The sequence below is a fragment of the Chelmon rostratus genome, chromosome 11 (genome assembly GCF_017976325.1).
Source record: "Chelmon rostratus isolate fCheRos1 chromosome 11, fCheRos1.pri, whole genome shotgun sequence".
Taxonomy (NCBI): domain Eukaryota; kingdom Metazoa; phylum Chordata; class Actinopteri; order Chaetodontiformes; family Chaetodontidae; genus Chelmon; species Chelmon rostratus.
Window position 1 is genome coordinate 16,441,559 of NC_055668.1, and position 18,573 is coordinate 16,460,131.

Sequence of the window (18,573 nt, forward strand, 5' to 3'; positions counted from 1 at the left end):
TATGTATTATTTATTTATTATTTTTCCTCATTATGTGTGATGGTTACACCCGGTTGCATTTTCCATATCATTAAAAAAATCAAACTCACCACATATAGGGCCTAAGCAAGAGGAAAAGTGGAGCGAATGAATGTTCTCAGGCTGCTGCACTATAGGGCTGTACCCGTACAGTGGAGCGCCACTGCTTGACAGGAACCGTCAGCGCGCCATATATGGTCAAAACCACGCCCCTTCAGCGTCATATTCTGACAGCGCCTCTCCCGTGGGTTTAGAGTTTTGGCTCCCGGGAAAGATTTCAGTCCTCGGGGAAAGAGGGCTTAGTTTTGCATGTTCCCATCCATCCTGCACGACGCGAAAGGGCCCCTTATCCACCTCTCCTGTGTACTAGGAACACCTCCACTGGTGATCAGCCTTTGCCTGTGTTTGTCTTGTGGAGAAGCAGCAGCACCTTTTCAGGAGTGGGTTTTTTATTCAACAAGAAGTCCTGAAGGTTTTGGATGCGGTGCTTCAGGGATGTGGGCACTTTGAGAGCAGCATCACCCACAAACACAAACAACTGCCATCGATTTTTCTGTGAATAGCACAAAAAAAGAGAAAGAGAAAAAAAAAGAAAAAGAAAAACAAAGAGGAACAATAGCAACACAAAAAAATCTTGTCTATTGAACAATTCACTTTTCCAGTCTGTGGATACCGCTCTAACTAAGTACAGCACTTTGAGAATTGTTCACATCGGACGGACTGAAGAGGGAGGCAAGACCTGTGGACCGGGTTTTCCCTCGCAAGTCTGAATCGGCTCTCGCCACTCATCCCGTGAAAAAACAAACCCTAAAGGATAACACGCTTGGACGTTTATTTTCCTCTAATTTCGCAGGAGGCTCTTTTTTCACGCAAATTGTCCTAAATGTTTGGGATTCAGGAAACTATACCGCGGGGTGGGACGACGATGAAGGAGGAACCGCTGGGTGGACTGAACTCGGTCCGCTCCTGGATGCACACAGCTGGGGTGGTGGATGCAAACACAGCCGCCCAAAGGTACGCATGCCAAAAGCATCTGATTTTTCTCACGCATTCCCTCCTCATCATATCGACCCCTCAATCCCCTGAATACTCTGTATCAATTACGGTCTCCCAATAAATGCCCCCCCTTCGGCTTTCCCTTCTTTCATTACATCAGATTACCCATTATTGTGACAAATCAAGAAATCTCCCCCGTACTCAAGCGTGCTTCTGCATCTCCAATGTTTCCATCAGCTTCTCCATCATCTAGTATCCCCGGTGTCCGGTGCTTAACCGAGATGGTCTCTTGTTTTCTCCCCGCAGCGGTGTCGGCTTGGCACGGGCACATTATGAAAAGCAGCCCCCTTCCAACCTCAGAAAATCCAATTTTTTCCATTTCGTCCTGGCGCTGTATGACAGACAGGGTCAGCCCGTGGAGATCGAAAGGACAGCTTTTGTGGACTTTGTGGAGAAAGAAAAAGTAAGCGCTGTATTTTAGAAATACATGCACCCCTGCACATAATCAACACATGTATCGAAATTATGTTCTCTGAAATGGCAGTGGGTTACTAAGGGGATGTCACGTGTAATATTGATTTTTTTTAAAAACTCAATCGCTTGATGACAGAGAGTCGTTTTAACAACTAAAGCTGTTTCTCTTCTTTTGCACAGAAACTATGAACATATATATTTTTTTCTCGCCAACACGCAGGCGTGTGGTGGTGTTGGGCTGCTGTTTTGTTGATGTCGATTTTCACAAACTGTTGTCTCCTGCAGGAACCAACCAGTGAAAAAACTAACAATGGGATACATTACAAACTACAGTTATTGTACAGCAATGGTGAGTTCAAGGGTCGTTGATATTTTGCAAACACGTGCAAATATATCCAACATTAGTTTGTCTGTCTGCATGAAACCACACATAATATTAATTCTAGTAATAATAATACAAGCAGTGTGATAATTTTTACAAATGCAATGACTGTCTGAGCTCTTTACATTTTTTTATTACGTGTTATAAACTTTTTTTTAGGGCTTTCCCTTTTTTAAATTTATTGCCCACATTCCTGAAAATTCACAAGTGGTCTCCCTTTTCTCTCCCCAGGCGTCAGAACAGAACAGGATCTTTACATACGGTTAATCGATTCCATGACGAAGCAGGTAAGCTGCTGTTACACTTGTTTCTGCGCACAGTGCAACACAGTGCTCACATCCATGGCTCACTTGTGCAAAACCTTAACACGCCGTGCAAATTGTCACCCCTGAGATGCACGCAGCACGCGCTTTTCGCGGAAATAAAAAAAAAATCTGCTTGCCAAATGCATTTGTGGCACAAAATAAAATCAAATTACCGGTGTAACAAGAGCAGGCGGCTCCCATTTTGACTGTTTATGCGTGGCCATATCATATTGCAAGACCCCAAAGTCAATTTTTACCCTGCCTGAGTTAGGCTCCTTTGCAGGCTCAGTTTGTCCAACATTAAAATTTAAACACTACGTCTGCTCCATATGATCTAACGTGACTTTCCCTGCAAAGTGTCAGAGGTGACGCTCTAAACGCATTTTGAAAAAAATGCATCAAGTATTATATTTTTAAACACAAAATTAGATTTTTTTTGCTGAGGTGCATTTCACTCATCTTCCTCACGAACACCTGAGTGACTTTTAACCCAGAGCCCAGCGTTCTAAATGTCATTATTGTGCCTTAACGCACGTTTCAAGCCAACGCAAAGATTTGCATGCGTAATTACAATTGTGGAAATAAAATCACACGCCGTCATTTCAGCTCTCCATCCCACTTTTTGCTGTGAAACAGAGGGTTTAGGTAGGGGCTTCTGAATAGAGCCGTGAAGCCTGGACCCCTGGTCACAGACAGCATTCCTGTGCGAATGATCCGAGTCAATGACGCAGAACAAGCAATTTATGGATTTGTGTTTCTACAGCTGCAAATAGCGACATAAATCAAACCAATATAGATAATCGCCCGGTTCCCAGAAAAAAAAAGAAAAAGACGAGGGAAAAAAAACATCAGGTCAAGTAGGACAGCTTTTAAAAGCGAGAGAGTGATGCGACCTGGTTCAGATATGTCACTTTTTCAAAGTCATATTGGCCTCAAACGTGCCAGAAAAAAAGCACACATATATGAAAATTATGAATGGCATCAAAACGAAAAGAAATAGCACTCTGTTTATTTCCGTCCATTTTTTTGTTTGTGTCCTTTCTCAAGTATTTTGTCAATAATGTGGTGCCTTTGCCTGCGCTTACACTTGGTGCCGGTTCAGTGTACGAAGGGAGTGAAGTGTCTATCCTCAGAAATGGAAGAAGGAGGGAGGGATCGAGGGAGGGAGAGAAGAGCGGCAGAACTGATAGCTCCACGCCATCTGTTTCAGCCAATGCTCAAAAATTACTCAACCGTACCGCCAGACACCGCTTTTTATCCACAGAAAGATCATTGTTAGCGGCTCAAAATAAACAACAGATTGCCCATTAACACTTTCCCCCAAATATCCCCAGATTATAAGCATATTGATGACACTTCTATTGGATCTCTCCTTATGAAAATCTCTGTGTCTCTCTCTGTCTCTGTCTGTCTGTCTGAGCCACAGGATATTATGTAGATTAATAAAAAAAAATACAGTTTGTTATTTTATTTATAATCATAATCATTGCCCTTAATTTTATAATTATATTTTCATTATTAGTGCCACTAGAAATTTTGCTGTTAGTGTTATTATTATTAGTCATAGTTCTATTTGTAATTGTTGTCTAGGTAGGTGTCACTGATGTTTATATTAATTAATATAATTTGTAACAGTGGGAGATTGCTGTGATGATCTTAACCGTGTTTCCTACTTAGCCTTTGCACTCATGTAATATATTCTGCTGTACTAACGTCATGTGTATTCATGCCCTGATTTATTTTATTAAGTGCAAAAATAGCTGATATGCGAGTGTAATTATTTGTGAATTTATGTGAATTAATATGTGTTTAAGAGATGACTGTGTTTTCACTTTACTTCCCTCTCATTTCCTTTTCAAAGGCCATAGTTTATGAGGGCCAGGACAAGAATCCAGAAATGTGCAGAGTTCTTCTTACTCATGAAATTATGTGCAGGTAAGCATTATTTTTGCTCTGTCCATTTTGCAGATCCAGGCAAAAAGTAATTCCCTCCCCTTCAATAAGTTTTGACACTCATGATTTGATGCAGCAATCCAGACTGTCCTGTGGTCCTTCAGCAACCACAGAGAGGGAGAGAGAGGGAGAGAGGGAGAGGGAGAGGGAGAGAGGGAGAGCTGCTGTCATTTCTAACTTTGATATGATGTGATTCAACTTTGATATGAATATGAATATGACAGTGAAAATGAACCGACTGTCTTTTTCAGTGAAGGGGAATTGAATGTATTATAAACAGTCGGTGACAGTACACAAGTTATGTTTTTTAATTTCTGGTTTATTCATTTTTTAAAACATATTTTAAGCATTGTATGTCATCGTTTAAGCCTGCCACAGACAATGTGTTTTCGGTTAAGTTATGCATACACGTTGCATGCTATGCATCAGTTTTTTTTCTCTTTTCGAGCACAGAGTCAGTTCTTGGTTGATCCCACCTGTCAACAATGATCAGCGAGCCTTTTAGCGTCGTTTAACCACATAAATCTCAAGCTCTCATATTGCGCTGCTATTCAGCGGTGTCATTGATACTAAAAGGAAAAACGCCTTTTGTTGTTATTGTTGAGCTCAGCATGAGCTTTGTGAACATTGAATTCGGATACTGTCGGTTAACCTCTCCTTTGTTGCACCGGTGCATTGTTCAAGTTACTGGTTGAGAGCGAGTGCAGCATGAGAACTGAGAATGATTTGTCTTTTTCCATGCATAAACTCATCACTCACGCTCAATTTATACATGCATCCATCACTTATTTGTGACACGTTGAATATGCTCGTGCTCTAGAGGTAATATTTTTTTTGTCAAGAAGAGGTGCGTTTTGCTGCTGAATAAACAGCTGCTTTAACTGCTGCCTATTATCAGCTAAGAAGATATACATAATAAGAACAGTTGTAATAAGAATAATCTTTTGATATCTCATTGTATCTTATTTTTTGGCTTGTAATACGTTGGTTTTTGAATTATATTTTTGCCTTAATACTTTGAGGCGCCTTAGCTATAAAACACATCTTTATTATTGCTGCTAGAAAGTCGTGTAAATCAGACATATTTAAATAGCGTGTGGTTGACTGACAGTAGATTTGCACAAAATCTTTGTTTTTCCTTCTGCACCATATGGCATAAATCAATCTTATTCACATATGTTTATATGTTTTCATTTCAAATGGAAGCTGGGATGATGTATTTGTTTATTTTTTGCAGTTTTGATTCAAGTCCCAATCAAAGAAGTGAGAGGCAGCCTAGCTATAGGCTTAGGGAGGAGATGGCTGAAACATGTGGTGGAAGATAGATTAGTGCTTTTGAGGCCATAATTGATAAATGCCCCGCAGAAATATTGGTTGAGGGTGGCACCTTGCATCTCCCTCAGAAATAGCAGCTTGGCAATTAGAGGTAAACAAAAGCTGAAGCTGTGAAAAGTGACTCCCCTGCCTCCTGGCCCAATCCCCACTCCCCTCCCCTCCAACACTAAGCCAAACAACACAACATGTTGTTTTCACCATTTTTATCAGCCATCAGCATCAATGGAATGGATAGATTGAGTGAAGGAAATCTCATGGCAATTTTTTTCCCCCCGCTATCAAACACACTCTGAGGCTTAATAAATGTATGTGGTTTTGTGTGCATTATTTATTTATTTTTATTTATTTAGCAAAGTATTGCCTGTCCTGACATCACTTGCCTGTGTTCCTATAGCCGATGCTGTGACAAGAAAAGCTGTGGAAACAGGAACGAGACTCCCTCAGACCCTGTGATCATTGACAGGTAGGCTGTGCGCGGCTTCCTTCTGTGCTTGTGAACGGGGGGGTGAGTAAGTGAATGAGTGAGTGTCTGAGTGACTAAATGGATGAGTGACTGAGTGGATGAGCAGGCACATGGACGAGCTAGTGAACAAATGAGTTGCCTCCCGGTGTGCCAGACGGCCCAGTTGGGCTGACTTGCATCTCAGAGCCCACAGTGTGGGAACTGTGGGTGATTCTGTGTGAGTGGCTGAGGGGCGTCTTTCCCAGGTACCTGTGCACCGAGGGGCGGTCACCACCTGGATAGGGTTTGTTCAATCACAGGTGGTTCAATCACTAGAGGATCATGCTGGGAATACACCTAATTAGCTTAGGCAACTTCACATTTATTTGGCTGGCTTCCCTCCTTTGTTTACGACAGTGATGCTTACACTGTCAATAGTTGTTTTTCATTGACTGTTTCCGTCTTTCAAGTTAGCTGTGAGCTAGATGCCATTAAAGTTTCGTTTTAGAAGGGATAAACATTTTATGTCTGCTGTTTTGTTCTGCACCTTCAGGGAAGCTACATCTGCCACATTTATATTACCTCCATCACTTTGTAAAGAGGGAGAATAAATGGTCTCCTCTCAGGCATTGACATTTTTCTCACACTGTGAAACTATATGCCCTGGTCAATCTGAATATGTTTAGGTAGCCGTGTGTGCGTGTGTGTGTGTGCGTGTGTGTTGCATATAGGGGTGAGGTAGGGGGTGTAGTTTGAGCGTCGATCTCAATGTAACTCTCACCACGTAGTAGGGAGAGACAGCAATGCTAATGTTTGACTAGCCGGAATCACTGTTTGCTTAGTGGAGAATGCCTGGTATCTGACAGAGGGGACAACTCTCTTATTAGTAATCAAATAGGGCTGAGCAGTTGTTGCTGCCACTCCACTCCAGCAGCTTCTCATGCATCAGGAAGTAGGAGCTGGCTGCCCTGGGAGCCTGGATGGATTACCAGAGCTACTGCTGTCTGAAGTCAAACTCACACAGACACACGAAGTGACACGCACAGGCGAGGACACAAACACGCAGACAGACAGACACAACACACACGAGCGCGCAAGTCCTCATACGCATGCACGCTGCTTGCATGCTTGTGCTTTTCTGCTTGACAGCCACTGTTCATCATATGCAAGAAAAGTACTGAGGTGTTTAAGACAATGTCAGGAGTTTTTTTTTTTTTTTTTGCTGTAACTGGCACCAAGTGGATTACTTAATTTATTAGTCAAGTGCATTTGTTAGCGAGGGGACAACAGCGCAAACATTAACATATAACTTGAGACGTCTACTTTGCCTAATTTCCGCCGCTTTTATGTTTGCTCTGTGTCGCTCTGCTGCCTTTTACTGCTTAGAGTTTCGCACACCATTGTTCTTCAATCTGGGGGACAAAACATGTAACATAAGTACAATAAGCAAAATGAATGCATGGAGAATTAAAGTCAAGAAAGAGGGGTGGGAAAAAAAAAGAACAGGGAAAAAAGAAGCGGATGGATATTGTAAGCTCAACTGACTCAGGGAGGGCTCGGATTTTCATTGTGACGAGTCTGAATAGGAGTAGAGTATCCCTTTCCTTGCACAATGAGCGGCTCTGTTGAAACACAAAAGCATATGTTCCTCATTAGACCCTCCCATTGTCTCCATGTCGTAACTATGAGCCCGTCAGCTCACCCTAACAGACCCACACAGGTTCCCAGTGAGTGAGGGAGGCTTGCAGAGAGGGGTGCTTGTGAAGGGTTGCAGGGTTTAGCAAGAGTTACGGACATGGCCAGAGCACGCTATAGGCTCGCTATGTCAGGTTATTTACTGCAATTACTTGCCTGTTCCCGCTGTGCATATGGGTAAGCTTTTAGTTAAAGCTTCCATGTTTTACAGCCATTTCTGTTACATCTGTCATTTTCTCATGCACATCATTACAGGCACCTGTGCTGCGGTCGCTGCTGGCAGAAACTGATTATTTCCAATTGAGTAGAACATAGTTGAGTGACATAAACCTAGAGGAGAGGTTTGATTGTTGAATCAGGCACGTCTCATCTGTCTACAATTACAGTATGAAAGCCAGCTAGCGCTGCCACATTTCCTAGAGAAACAGTAGCATGGCCGAACCTTAAGAAACAGATTTGGAGTGAATCATTGATGGCGTTCATTCGCTGTAACATTTTCCCAGATGGTAAGAGGGGAAAGCGCACACAGCTAGCTGGCATCTAGCAAGACATTAACTGGCGTTCCCATGGATCTGGCATATCCAACGGAGTTTGGGAAACTTATCATTCCAAATGTGTCCTATTTTCCTGCGGTCAAGCCAGACATCTGTTTACCCTATTTTCTCTCAGAGTTTTGATACAGATTTTCACTCAGATTTTTGAAGAGGAAGGATTCTCTTTTAAAAAAAGTTGGTTAGATATAGGCCCAACAGCTGTCACAAAGTTTCAGCACTGCTTGGTCTTTAAATATTTCAGCACTTACATTCGATGCCCTTGCATTATTCATACTCCTTTTTGGATGAAGAAAGGCCCTATTTTAGTTGCATTTGGGTGGGTTTATACGTTGTGACTCAAATTTCAACATCTTTTGGGAAAGTCAGTACATATTTTGCGCTACAAAAAAAAAAAGTCTATTGTCTTTCAATAGCGAGAGCGGATTTTTTTTCTTCCCTCCAACATCAGTTCAGAAGAAAGAGACTCAAAGTCACACGGTGCTTATGTCAAATAAAGGAAACAGTAAATTTATCTAGTGACTAATTGTAGCACTGTTGCTACGACCGCATCCCTCTGCAGTTCGGTATAATCGTCTCTCCCCTTTATAAATCCAGCAGTGCTACAGATGCCATATTTATAAGTTAATGGTGCCTTAAAGTAAGTGGGGGTGTAGGTTTATTCAGTTGGTAATTTGAGTCTTTAGAATTATAGTGATGAGGTACCCAATATCTGATTAGGTGGTTTTCCCATTTACAGTGCATGTAGTGTATAGACAAACATAACTCAATTTGCGATGACTCTCCTGGTCTGGTATCTGTCTTCACTCTCTTGCATATTGACTTTGTCTTCTCTTGTGTGAAAGATTAGATACATTGCTCAGGCTTACACATGGATTTTGTAATAAGACAGCACATGTTGTTGAAAGAGGAGAGAAAATGACTCATTCTGCGTGTCGGGGTTCAAAGGTCACGCTTTACTCTGGGAGGCTGGAGCAATTTATGCAAGAGAATTGAGACAGACGGAGAGCGAATGTGATATCAATGTGTATTCAACCCATATATGAATTTTGAATTTAATGCATGTTCATACAGTTTAACATCCTGTGTCAATTTACGCTGCCATTCACAAACGGCTTCTGGACCAGATCTAAACACGTCAGCTCCGTTTATTCCAGCGGCTACGGCACTCCCTTTCACTTCCTGTCACAAAGGTCAAAGAGCACTGACCTTTGGAGTGCAGCCCAGCCACTGAATAATTCATGACATTGACTTGTTTTTTCCCTTATTTTTCCCCTTGTCTCTTTTTTTGGTCAGCACACATGGTTGTGCTGTGGGAGGCTTTTATTCATTTAGCTCATTTATAAAGGCCTCACCGCACCTGTTCACGTGTTAATGCAATTAAATTTTGGCCTAATGTAAATTTTGCTTAGCTCTCCGTTATGTCCCTCATTAGTGAGGCTGTATTTTCTAAATGACTTTGCGTTATCGTTCATTTGTGGAACACCTACGAGGTCATTTCCCAGAGTGCACTTGACTTGTTGTCAAGTTGTTTACCAGAAACAAAAGCCTGCAGTCTTAGAACGTCTCACATGTGGTTCCCCCGGCCTTCTAAGAAACAAATCGGAGAATTTGTGTGCTCCCATCTGGTTTTTGCAAAACCGTGATTACCTCCAAAAGCTGAACAAATGCCAGTATTTATAAGGTCAGCCCTTTATGTGGAAATGTGATGTAAATGAGAATCAGCGAAAGGGGACATTAAACAAAATTAAATTCATTGTCTCCTTTAATGTCATTTACATTTTTGGCTAAGCCCTGGACTGTCAAAGAGGATTTCTAAAACCATTTTAATTGCACATCAGCATTGGAAAAGAGGGTGTGTTTTCACTGAGCGGCTGTCTCGATAACCTGCAAAGAGAAGTCTGTTCATGAAGTGCCTAAATGACATGTTTTTACTGCATCTGCAGAGGGGAAATTAAGATGGCATTCGCTAGGTAGTGTTAATCTAGCAATGTGCTCCCACCATCCATAATGAAAATGATGCAGTGGATGGGGTCACTGTTGTTGTGATTGAGAGTTGATTGCTGCAGGTGTTCCTTCTGGATTTTTTACACACTGAGCCGTGGGACCTGCACTGCAATGTTTTTTTAGGCTTTACAGTGAGTCATTTAAAGCTGTTAACTTGTATGGGAAATGCTCTCTTTCTATATTTACACACGCTTGCAAACACCTGTGCGCACCTTTTTATTTGTGGCTTACCGATATATCCATCTCGCTGTTTTATTCATGGCTGTGTTTGGTGTAATTCATGTGACAGATGTGAGTTTTTGACGCCCATTGAGAAATGGGAGAATAAGCTGGCCACCCCTGCCTAAGTCGACGTGATGTTTGAGTGAAGCCTGTCTCCTCCCGAGCCAGAGTAGGAAGAGCAGGAAGTGTTGAGAGCGAAAGCTGTACTTGGCAGCTCTCCTTTGGCTTGCACTTGCCGAAAAATGAAACCCAGACCCTCTCTGCAGCCCCAGAGCCAGAACCTCCTTCCCAGTGCTCCGACATCCAGGATTGGGTAATACTGTTCACTAAGCAAAACATTACCTCAAATTATTCTCGCCCTGTTTTCTATTCCCTCCTCCCTCATGTCGGTTTTATCGCAGTTTGTAAATGTCAAGACACGTACAAAGACGCACAGTATAAATGATATTTTCCAAATTATGCTCACATGTTTGGGTTCACATGAGTGGCGGCTGAACGTAACGTGGTGCCTGACGTTCCCGAGGGAGACCCACCTCACTAGGGTAGGATTCCCCAGTGGCATCAGCTAATGGCAAGACTTGACAACAGCAGAGAAGCCGGGGGTGTTGTGTTTTACTAGCGCTGAGCAGGGGTGATGACTTTAACATGTGTGCAGAGAAAGACGGAGATGTTTGTGCGGTGTGTGCGCGCGCGTGTTGTGTGTGTGTCTCTCTGCATGCACACACTTGCGTGTGTGTGTGTGTGTGTGCGTTGTGCTAAGGAGAGAGGTGTGCAGTACGAAAGAGTGGCGCGGGCCAACAGAGCGACGGATTCGGCTCCAGCTTGACGGCAGTGAAAGACGAAACATGGTTCCACATGTGTTGAGAAAGAGCAGTCCATCTGTCCATGGAGACAACCCCTCCCCCCTTCACCACCCCCTTCTCTTTCCCTCTTTCCTTCTCTTCCTCTCCTTCCCTTGCTCTCGTCCCCCCCCCCCCCCCCCCCCCCACTCTTTACTCCCCTGGTTCACTGCTGACAGAAACAAGGCCAGAGCCGGGGTGATGGGATGAATGCTGGGCCAAGAGCAACACTGGACCTTGTATACACACACAGTTACACACTCACATAGACACACACACACACACCGAAATGAGGAAAGGTTATCACAGATTTTCTTTTTGGTGTATACGACGTTAAAGTTTACTATCTTCAGCCACATTCACAGACTTGCTTTACGCCGCGTTAATGTGATTTAAATCCGGCTGTGGAGCAATGTAAGTGATTTATTTTGATATTATGAAAGAAAACAATCTCTTTAAGATTTATTCACTTTTCCCTCTGCACACTGCTGCAATAAGCCACCATGGTGAAAATCTTACATTATTGAAATTAAATCTGAAGTGAATAAAACATGCCACTCTTTCTCAAATATTTAGCTGTTTTGAAGATGTTGTTTGGTTTCTTAAAGCATTAATGACGCAAGAGCTTTGTCAAACAGCTCCTGATTCTGTGAATCACATTTAGGTCACTCAGCCCGGTGTTTTTTTAGCCATTTTTTCTTTTGAAAAAGGGTCTCCTTTCTTTCTCTTGGCATGTTCTCACTCCCATTCAATCCTTATTAGGTTTCCCCTAATTGTCAAACAAACTGTTGGGTCAACCTCAGTCGTATCTGGCCGTAAAACAGCACATTAGGCCCTGGTGAGGGATATATGTGGTATTTCATCGGAGACGGAGTAATGCTGGGGTTTTATGGTTAAGTACCAGTTCACGCCCACGCCATTTGTTTCGCATTAGAGTGGAGGTTTTGTAAATCAGATCAATATGTTCGCTGAGATGTGATTCCTTGTCGGGATCTCCCGAGTCGTTCTTTCCTCAAGTATTTTTCTTAGGGGACTGGTTGTCGATGCACACTCCTCCGCTCCCCCCTCCCCTCCCATCCTTCCCTTTTTCCCTACCTCTGTCAGTCCCTCCCTCCATCTCCACCTCAATCTATTTCCATTTTCTGAATGTAGCAATTTGTAGTGTGACACGGGCAAGATTAGGATGGGAAGCAGTCTGAAGATTTCATCGGACATGGTCCTGCTCCCGCTGGTGTGAGGTCACAGGACAAAGATGGGGGGAATTCGGGGATAGGGTCATCAGTTACCTCGGGGAAACGAGCTGGTCTGCTGGCTGCTCTGTTGGCCCCAGGGGTGCCTGGGATGTATCGGAGGAGAAGCCCCAGAGAAAGAGCCCTGAACCAGTGTCATTTATTAAAAGTGACAAGTTATTTCTAACTATAGCTCTGTTTTTATTGTTTTACAATGCTGTCATTTGGAACAGTGCCCCCCTCTTCAGGAATCACAAACAAGTGATGAATGAACGAGGTGACCTGCTTTTTTAACATACCCACACATGCTCGATGCACTCCGGTGACACGCGTGCTGTGAAATTATATTTTGTATTTTCTCGCGGTGTTTAAATTAAACAAACGTGCGGGTTTAATAAAGATGGTCCGTACGATAAGTGTAATGAAAATATTTCACCATTCACCAGTTTTCTCTAGGACATTTGTTCAGTAAATTAATAACAGCTTACAGTATGAATCTCGAGCTGACCTCTGCATAATCAGTACCAGAAGTTCCACACAACATGACCGCACTGTGGTGTGTCTGTGTGTGTGTGTGTGTGTGTGTGTGTGTGTGTGCTGAGCTTCGGTGTCTATTTTAGTGTTTGAGTTGGTTGGACTTCTTTTTTATTCTGGAGTTTCTTTATTAAAAAAAAACACAACATTCATGCTAATAATGGAGTATTTATTCAATGTTTGACCAGTGCTCTTCACTGAGGGTCACTGAGGTACTCTGCTCCCCCTTTTTTTTTTTACTGCCTGCCCCAACTGCGTTAATGATATATGACAGAAATTTCCTTGAGCTGGTTCAGTGGCAAGAAAGGTCCTGGCTAGTCTATATCAATCCATCTGACTTATGTTCCCATGTCTTGAATTACCGCTTGATGGAAACCTGCTGTGGGCTCCTCTTGCCAATTGAAATCAGATCTCCTCCACAGCCTGGTGTGATATTGATCCATATTCAACACCCAGGCAGCCGATCGATCAGTATTGATTTACAATAAAAAACACTCCTCTGCTTGTTCAGCACTGCGATCGATACTTTAAAGCAAAGGGAGAAAATATATTTAAAAAGGAGAAAAAGGGGAATGCGCTTTTTTTTGCATTGCAGTGACCAGCTGGAAAATATAAAAATGAGAGATGTTTCATTTCATCAGAGGAGGATGAGTTTAAGTGACCAAGCCTTGACCACACCGGCAACCAGTGGCCGCCGCCGCAGTGAATCCTCCACCGCCATGTGAGACAAACCAATAAAAATGGTTTAACGGGATGACACTTCTATAAGGACTCATTTATTGAAGGAGGTGTGTCTGTTTCTGAATTAGTGGCACATCTGCACTGCAATGGGGAGTGCTAAAACTGTCATATCAAATGTATCTGAAAATTGAAATGGGATGCTAAAAGTGGGGGATCAAGCCCGAGCACTTTAGCTTGATTTCGGCGTGTTAACAGGATGACATGATTTCCTGTGGTTTTGATATTAATTTGTGTCTCATTCTCCATCCCGCCCGCAAACGCGCACACATGCCGGGCCTCTGCCTCCCACGTGGTCATCATTAGGGCCCGGTGCAGTGTCGAACACACTGGAACAGACTAAGGCGACCCATTCTGCTCCGGTCCAGATCCACTTTCCTCCCTGTCACATCTTAGTCCTAATCTCTCGGACTTCCTCCCCTCTGCCAAATAACCGTTCCCATCCAGCAGGTCCCAGCAATGGCCTGGGCTGCCAACATCTGAAAGTTATTATCCCCAATCTCTGACATCCAGGAGTTTACAGTTATATAATGATGGGGAAAACCACATGTCCCCAGAGGCAGAGAACATTTTTGAGATGCCTCCCCATCTGTTTTGGGGGAGCTGCCCATTTTGGGCCAAACTCGGAATGGCAGGCAGGCAGATTTTTTTGTAATTTTTATTTTCTACCACTGGAACAGACCAGTCTGGGAGTCATTATATGGGGTGATAAAGCAAATCCAATTGGGTCAGGTTCCCCTCCGCACAGTGCTGGTGGCACCAGCTCTCCCTGCCTCACTGCTCGTCCCTGACTGTGTAAGTGGTGGTTGTTTGTTTGTCCTAGAGAGGCTGGGCTGGGGGACTAATGCAAGCCCGGGGGCCAGCCAGGTCGGAGGCGACGGTAAACCCGAGCTGCCTGGTGTAGCAGTGCTCCCTCGCTGCTGGCTCGGCCTTGTTTGGACTGCAGCTCCGGTTTGCTTTCTTAGAGGGAAGCTGAGCCTCCGTAATCATTGAGCCTTTCGCTCGGGTGGGGAGCGCAGCCGAGACCAGAGGGAGTGATGACATAGGTCCGCAGAGGCCTGGCCCGGTCCACCCTGCTGCTCTTAGCATATTTATTTTCTCTTCTCATTGTATGGTTTAAGTCACACCATATTATGTTCGGACCTTATGCACGTGCATAGGCGCTCAGATGTGATGAGCTGCATGGCGTAAAGCTGTAGGCTTTGTTTTTACTAATAACGCCGGGGATTAGTGACTCGCTGACCTCAGTGTAATCTTTATTAGTCTGTTAACCATATACCCTAGTTATGAAGCAGCCCAAACTAATGTGAGAGCAGTGACACTGACATGCTGCTCAGGACAACACAAAGGGGGAAACTAACAAAATAACATGCTCTTATTGAATCAATAGATGAATATATGTTTCTGCTAAAGCGATCCAAAGTCTTACAGATTTAGGTAATTTAAGGCCCCCATGTTGCCCCGTGGGCACTCCTCAAAAATGTTTTATTCAACATCGCCACTCTGTTCTGTTTTGTTACGTTATTGAAATGGGTTGTCGATTCGAATAGAGTCAACCTGGTGGGCCAATCTCATTGTAGCCAGTGGAGAGTGAAAGCCATCTCTGCAGCGTAGGCTCACCAGAACACACACAGAGATTGGACGAGGGGGGCAGTGAGAGCGAGAGTGCCTTCTCCAGATGGAGATCCCAGATATGGGGGAAAATGTCCGGGCCATTTTCCAGGGTTTCCATAATGGGAATCTACCCCTTGCTTGCTTATTAAGTTGTGCACACAAGGAGGAGTGAGGAGGGAGATGGAGAGGAGAGGAGATAAGGGCAGGCGAGGCGAGAGATGGACAACCTGTGTGCCGTCACCTCTCTGTTGTAAGTGTCAAGCAGACCCTGTTGGAGAAATCACAGGTCATGTGGATAGATGATTGTCAAAGCACCACATTGATATAAGGGCTTTCTTTTTTTCTTTAAGCCGCGGAGGCGCATGATAAGATTTGTTTTTGTTTTCCGTTGGAGAGGGAGAAAGTATGACGTTCGGGTCAGGGAGGTCGGCTCGGGGGTCACAGGGTCGCAGCCTTTTTGGTACCTGAGTAACCTCACATGGCTGAGCCATTTCTCAGGCTCCCTGAAATGATGGTGGGGTGCGGAGGGGATGGGGTAGGTTGAGGGGGTGAGCAGGAGAGTGATCTATCAGCGGTAGCAGCAGACATGCAGACAGAATGGCAGCTACTGCAGCTAAACAGAGTGAGACAGATAGGCAGAAGTCTCTCATACGTAACACCAGGAGCTTTAAGAAGACAGCGCTGAGTGTTATGGATGCTTGACATTGACCTCTTATACAGAGATGGTGTATTTATCAAGGTTGTGGGACAATAGTGTATTTGTTTGTAAATTATTTAGTTCACTGGGTGAGATGCTACTTTCCTCACACAACGCTTGCCACTCGTGTAAGATAACACCAATCTGTTTCTGCTCTCCCTTTTGTGCGTCTTGTTAGATGTCTCCTACAAGGCTTCGAATTTCGGTGATCATATTTTGAACACTGTCAGTTCTATCAAGTCAAATCCACTTTAAAAAGAGAGGAGGAAAAAAGAGCTCTGAAGCTTACATTTTTCTCGAAGAGAAATATTTGTGTACAGATAGGCCTGTCATTCTGTGAAACAACATTCATGATTCTTTTATTGGTGCTCAGCCATCACCCCCTCTCTTCCTCTGTGGAAAAAAGGGCTAGTCTACAAAGTGGCTTTTTGCCGTTTGAGAGAAGTAAACTTCATCAGGTCGACGGCGAGGTGTGCTTCACATGTCACTCAGTCGAGCTCCCTCCTAATGAAATGCTGCATACAGATTTCTGCCTGCGGGCTCAGGGGGATAAGACCGTGGTAACAGAATGAAACAAACCCCTTCCCATTCCCTTCACTCACACACACAAACACACGCACATGCAAAAACATACACTGACAAACACACATTCACTCGGCTGCACGCGCGCACACACGCACACACACACTCTTGCTGGAGAGCATCCATGTGAGGAGATCCAAATCTGCAATTTATTCAAATATTGATATTTCTACTTGTCAGGAGAAAGGTGCCTTGAAATTTCCTCTGAGTACTCCTGTCAAAAAAATAGCAGGAAATATGTCAGATAATTCATAAATGGAGTTCAGCGCTGCAAAGTCAGTTGGGAACAGCAAAAAATATATATGCTTGTCAATGAAGAATAGGAGCAATATTACAGAGCCTGCTGCTCATTCTTCCATCATGTCAAGCAAACAGCTTTTGCAGGCCCATAAGTGTATGTTTCAGTCTGTGTGTGTATTTGTGTATATGCTTGTATATTTGTATATGTCTCCGTGTATGTACATGTGTATGTATATTTATGCATGTGAATGTGTGTGTGTGTGTGTGCTTTGGCTGTGTTGTGACTCCTACTTAGATGTGTTTGTTATCTTTTTCCATCAAGACACCCCATTTCCCATCCTGAAGCAGCCAATGGGAACGTGTCCTTTTTTTTTTTCTGCAGAGGTCCGTAACCGGACGCTGGCCTCCATGTGGTTTGAATTAGGGCCCCTGAAACTGTGAAGGACGCCTCGAATGACGTGAGGCACTTGCAGACCAAATTCCATTCTGCTGAATGGTGGAGAAAAGAGCTCTCCGGAATCCTCCGAGGTTTTTTGGCTCTGGCCCGCCAGCGATTAAAACAGGGCGGAAACCAATAACTCAATGAATCATGGGGTAACGTCCCATGAAATCTCTCACTGCTCTGTCACACCCTCATGCAAACCCAAATCAACTCGAACTCTGCTGATTAGTCTTTTTTCCAAAGTGAAAGAAAGAAAAAAAAACAGAAATCGGGCAAAAGTCTTGTTCTTTTCTCCGGCATGGAACTTTCAACACTTTGAGCAGAAAAGGCACTCTCTCCCCAGCCTCCTCGCTCCGTTAGTTGCCTCCATTTTGACAAAGTGTGGGCTTCCTGATGATGCATCACTTGACCATGTTGTGCCAAGGCAAGACAGAATAGGACTCCGCGTATCTCCCGCGGTCATGTGATGCCATAGTTCATAGCAGTTGATGAGATGCAGTTTGGCACAGCTTGGGACCCATCTGGGAGATGCAGATACGCAGACAGGAGAAGTATTTTACAGCAATGCATCTGCGCGCTTGAAGAGCTATTTAGCATATGCTGCTATACGAGAGAATTTGCTTTGCTGTTGCCAGCTGCAGATTAGTCTTCATTTCTCAAAAATCCGACAGAACAGCTGATCCATAGTCGTAGACGGCTAGCATCGAGCAAAATAATGTCTTATGCTAATGCGGCTTGTTATTTAATATTTTTCTTAATTACTTATGCATTATGTTGAATTATTTTGTTAAAATAATACAGGAAAAAAGAAAGTGTTTTTTCCCCAGTTTTTCTTGTACTGACACTAACAATGTCAAGCGGTGCAGTAATGCTGCTGCCAGCACTGGCCGGTTTGTTTCTGTTAGCTCCAGCAGAAGTCAAAGCCCATGCTGCTGCTCTAACTCAAGTGGCTGATATGTTAGGCCATCTAGGGCATGGCAGGCGGTTGACAGTCCATGCAGCCTGTCTACCCACAGGACATCTCCACATAGTGTGTCCACAGTGGGGCCAGTGCTGTCATCTGGGCCCACTATGGACCACTGCTCTGCTGACAGTGAGAGGGTAAACGTTTACCACCTCAATCCCCCATTAACTCGGTGAAGGCGCTTCGATCCTCTGTGAAAATAATGATATTGATTGGAGCTTGGCTCTACAAACGAAATGGTTGCAACTAAAAGAGGGATGGGCCCCTGCATTAGAATATGGGATTTTCGAGGATAAAAGAGTGTTTGGATCTTG

At 43.8% G+C, this 18,573-nt stretch overlaps 1 protein-coding gene across 8 annotated transcripts in view; it reads left to right on the top strand.

Annotated features, from left to right (window-relative positions):
- Positions 1-308: 308 nt before the first annotated feature.
- Positions 309-18,573, top strand: part of LOC121613489 (transcription factor COE3) — a 65,985-nt gene continuing 47,720 nt past the window's right edge. For all 8 annotated transcript variants that reach the window (XM_041946872.1, XM_041946877.1, XM_041946873.1 and 5 more), the window contains exons 1-6: positions 309-1,032; positions 1,321-1,477; positions 1,774-1,837; positions 2,102-2,157; positions 4,037-4,110; positions 5,858-5,926. In XM_041946872.1, coding sequence (XP_041802806.1) covers positions 902-1,032; positions 1,321-1,477; positions 1,774-1,837; positions 2,102-2,157; positions 4,037-4,110; positions 5,858-5,926 — 551 coding nt within the window. In that variant the 5' untranslated portion in view covers positions 309-901. The remainder of the gene's footprint in view (positions 1,033-1,320; positions 1,478-1,773; positions 1,838-2,101; positions 2,158-4,036; positions 4,111-5,857; positions 5,927-18,573) is intronic.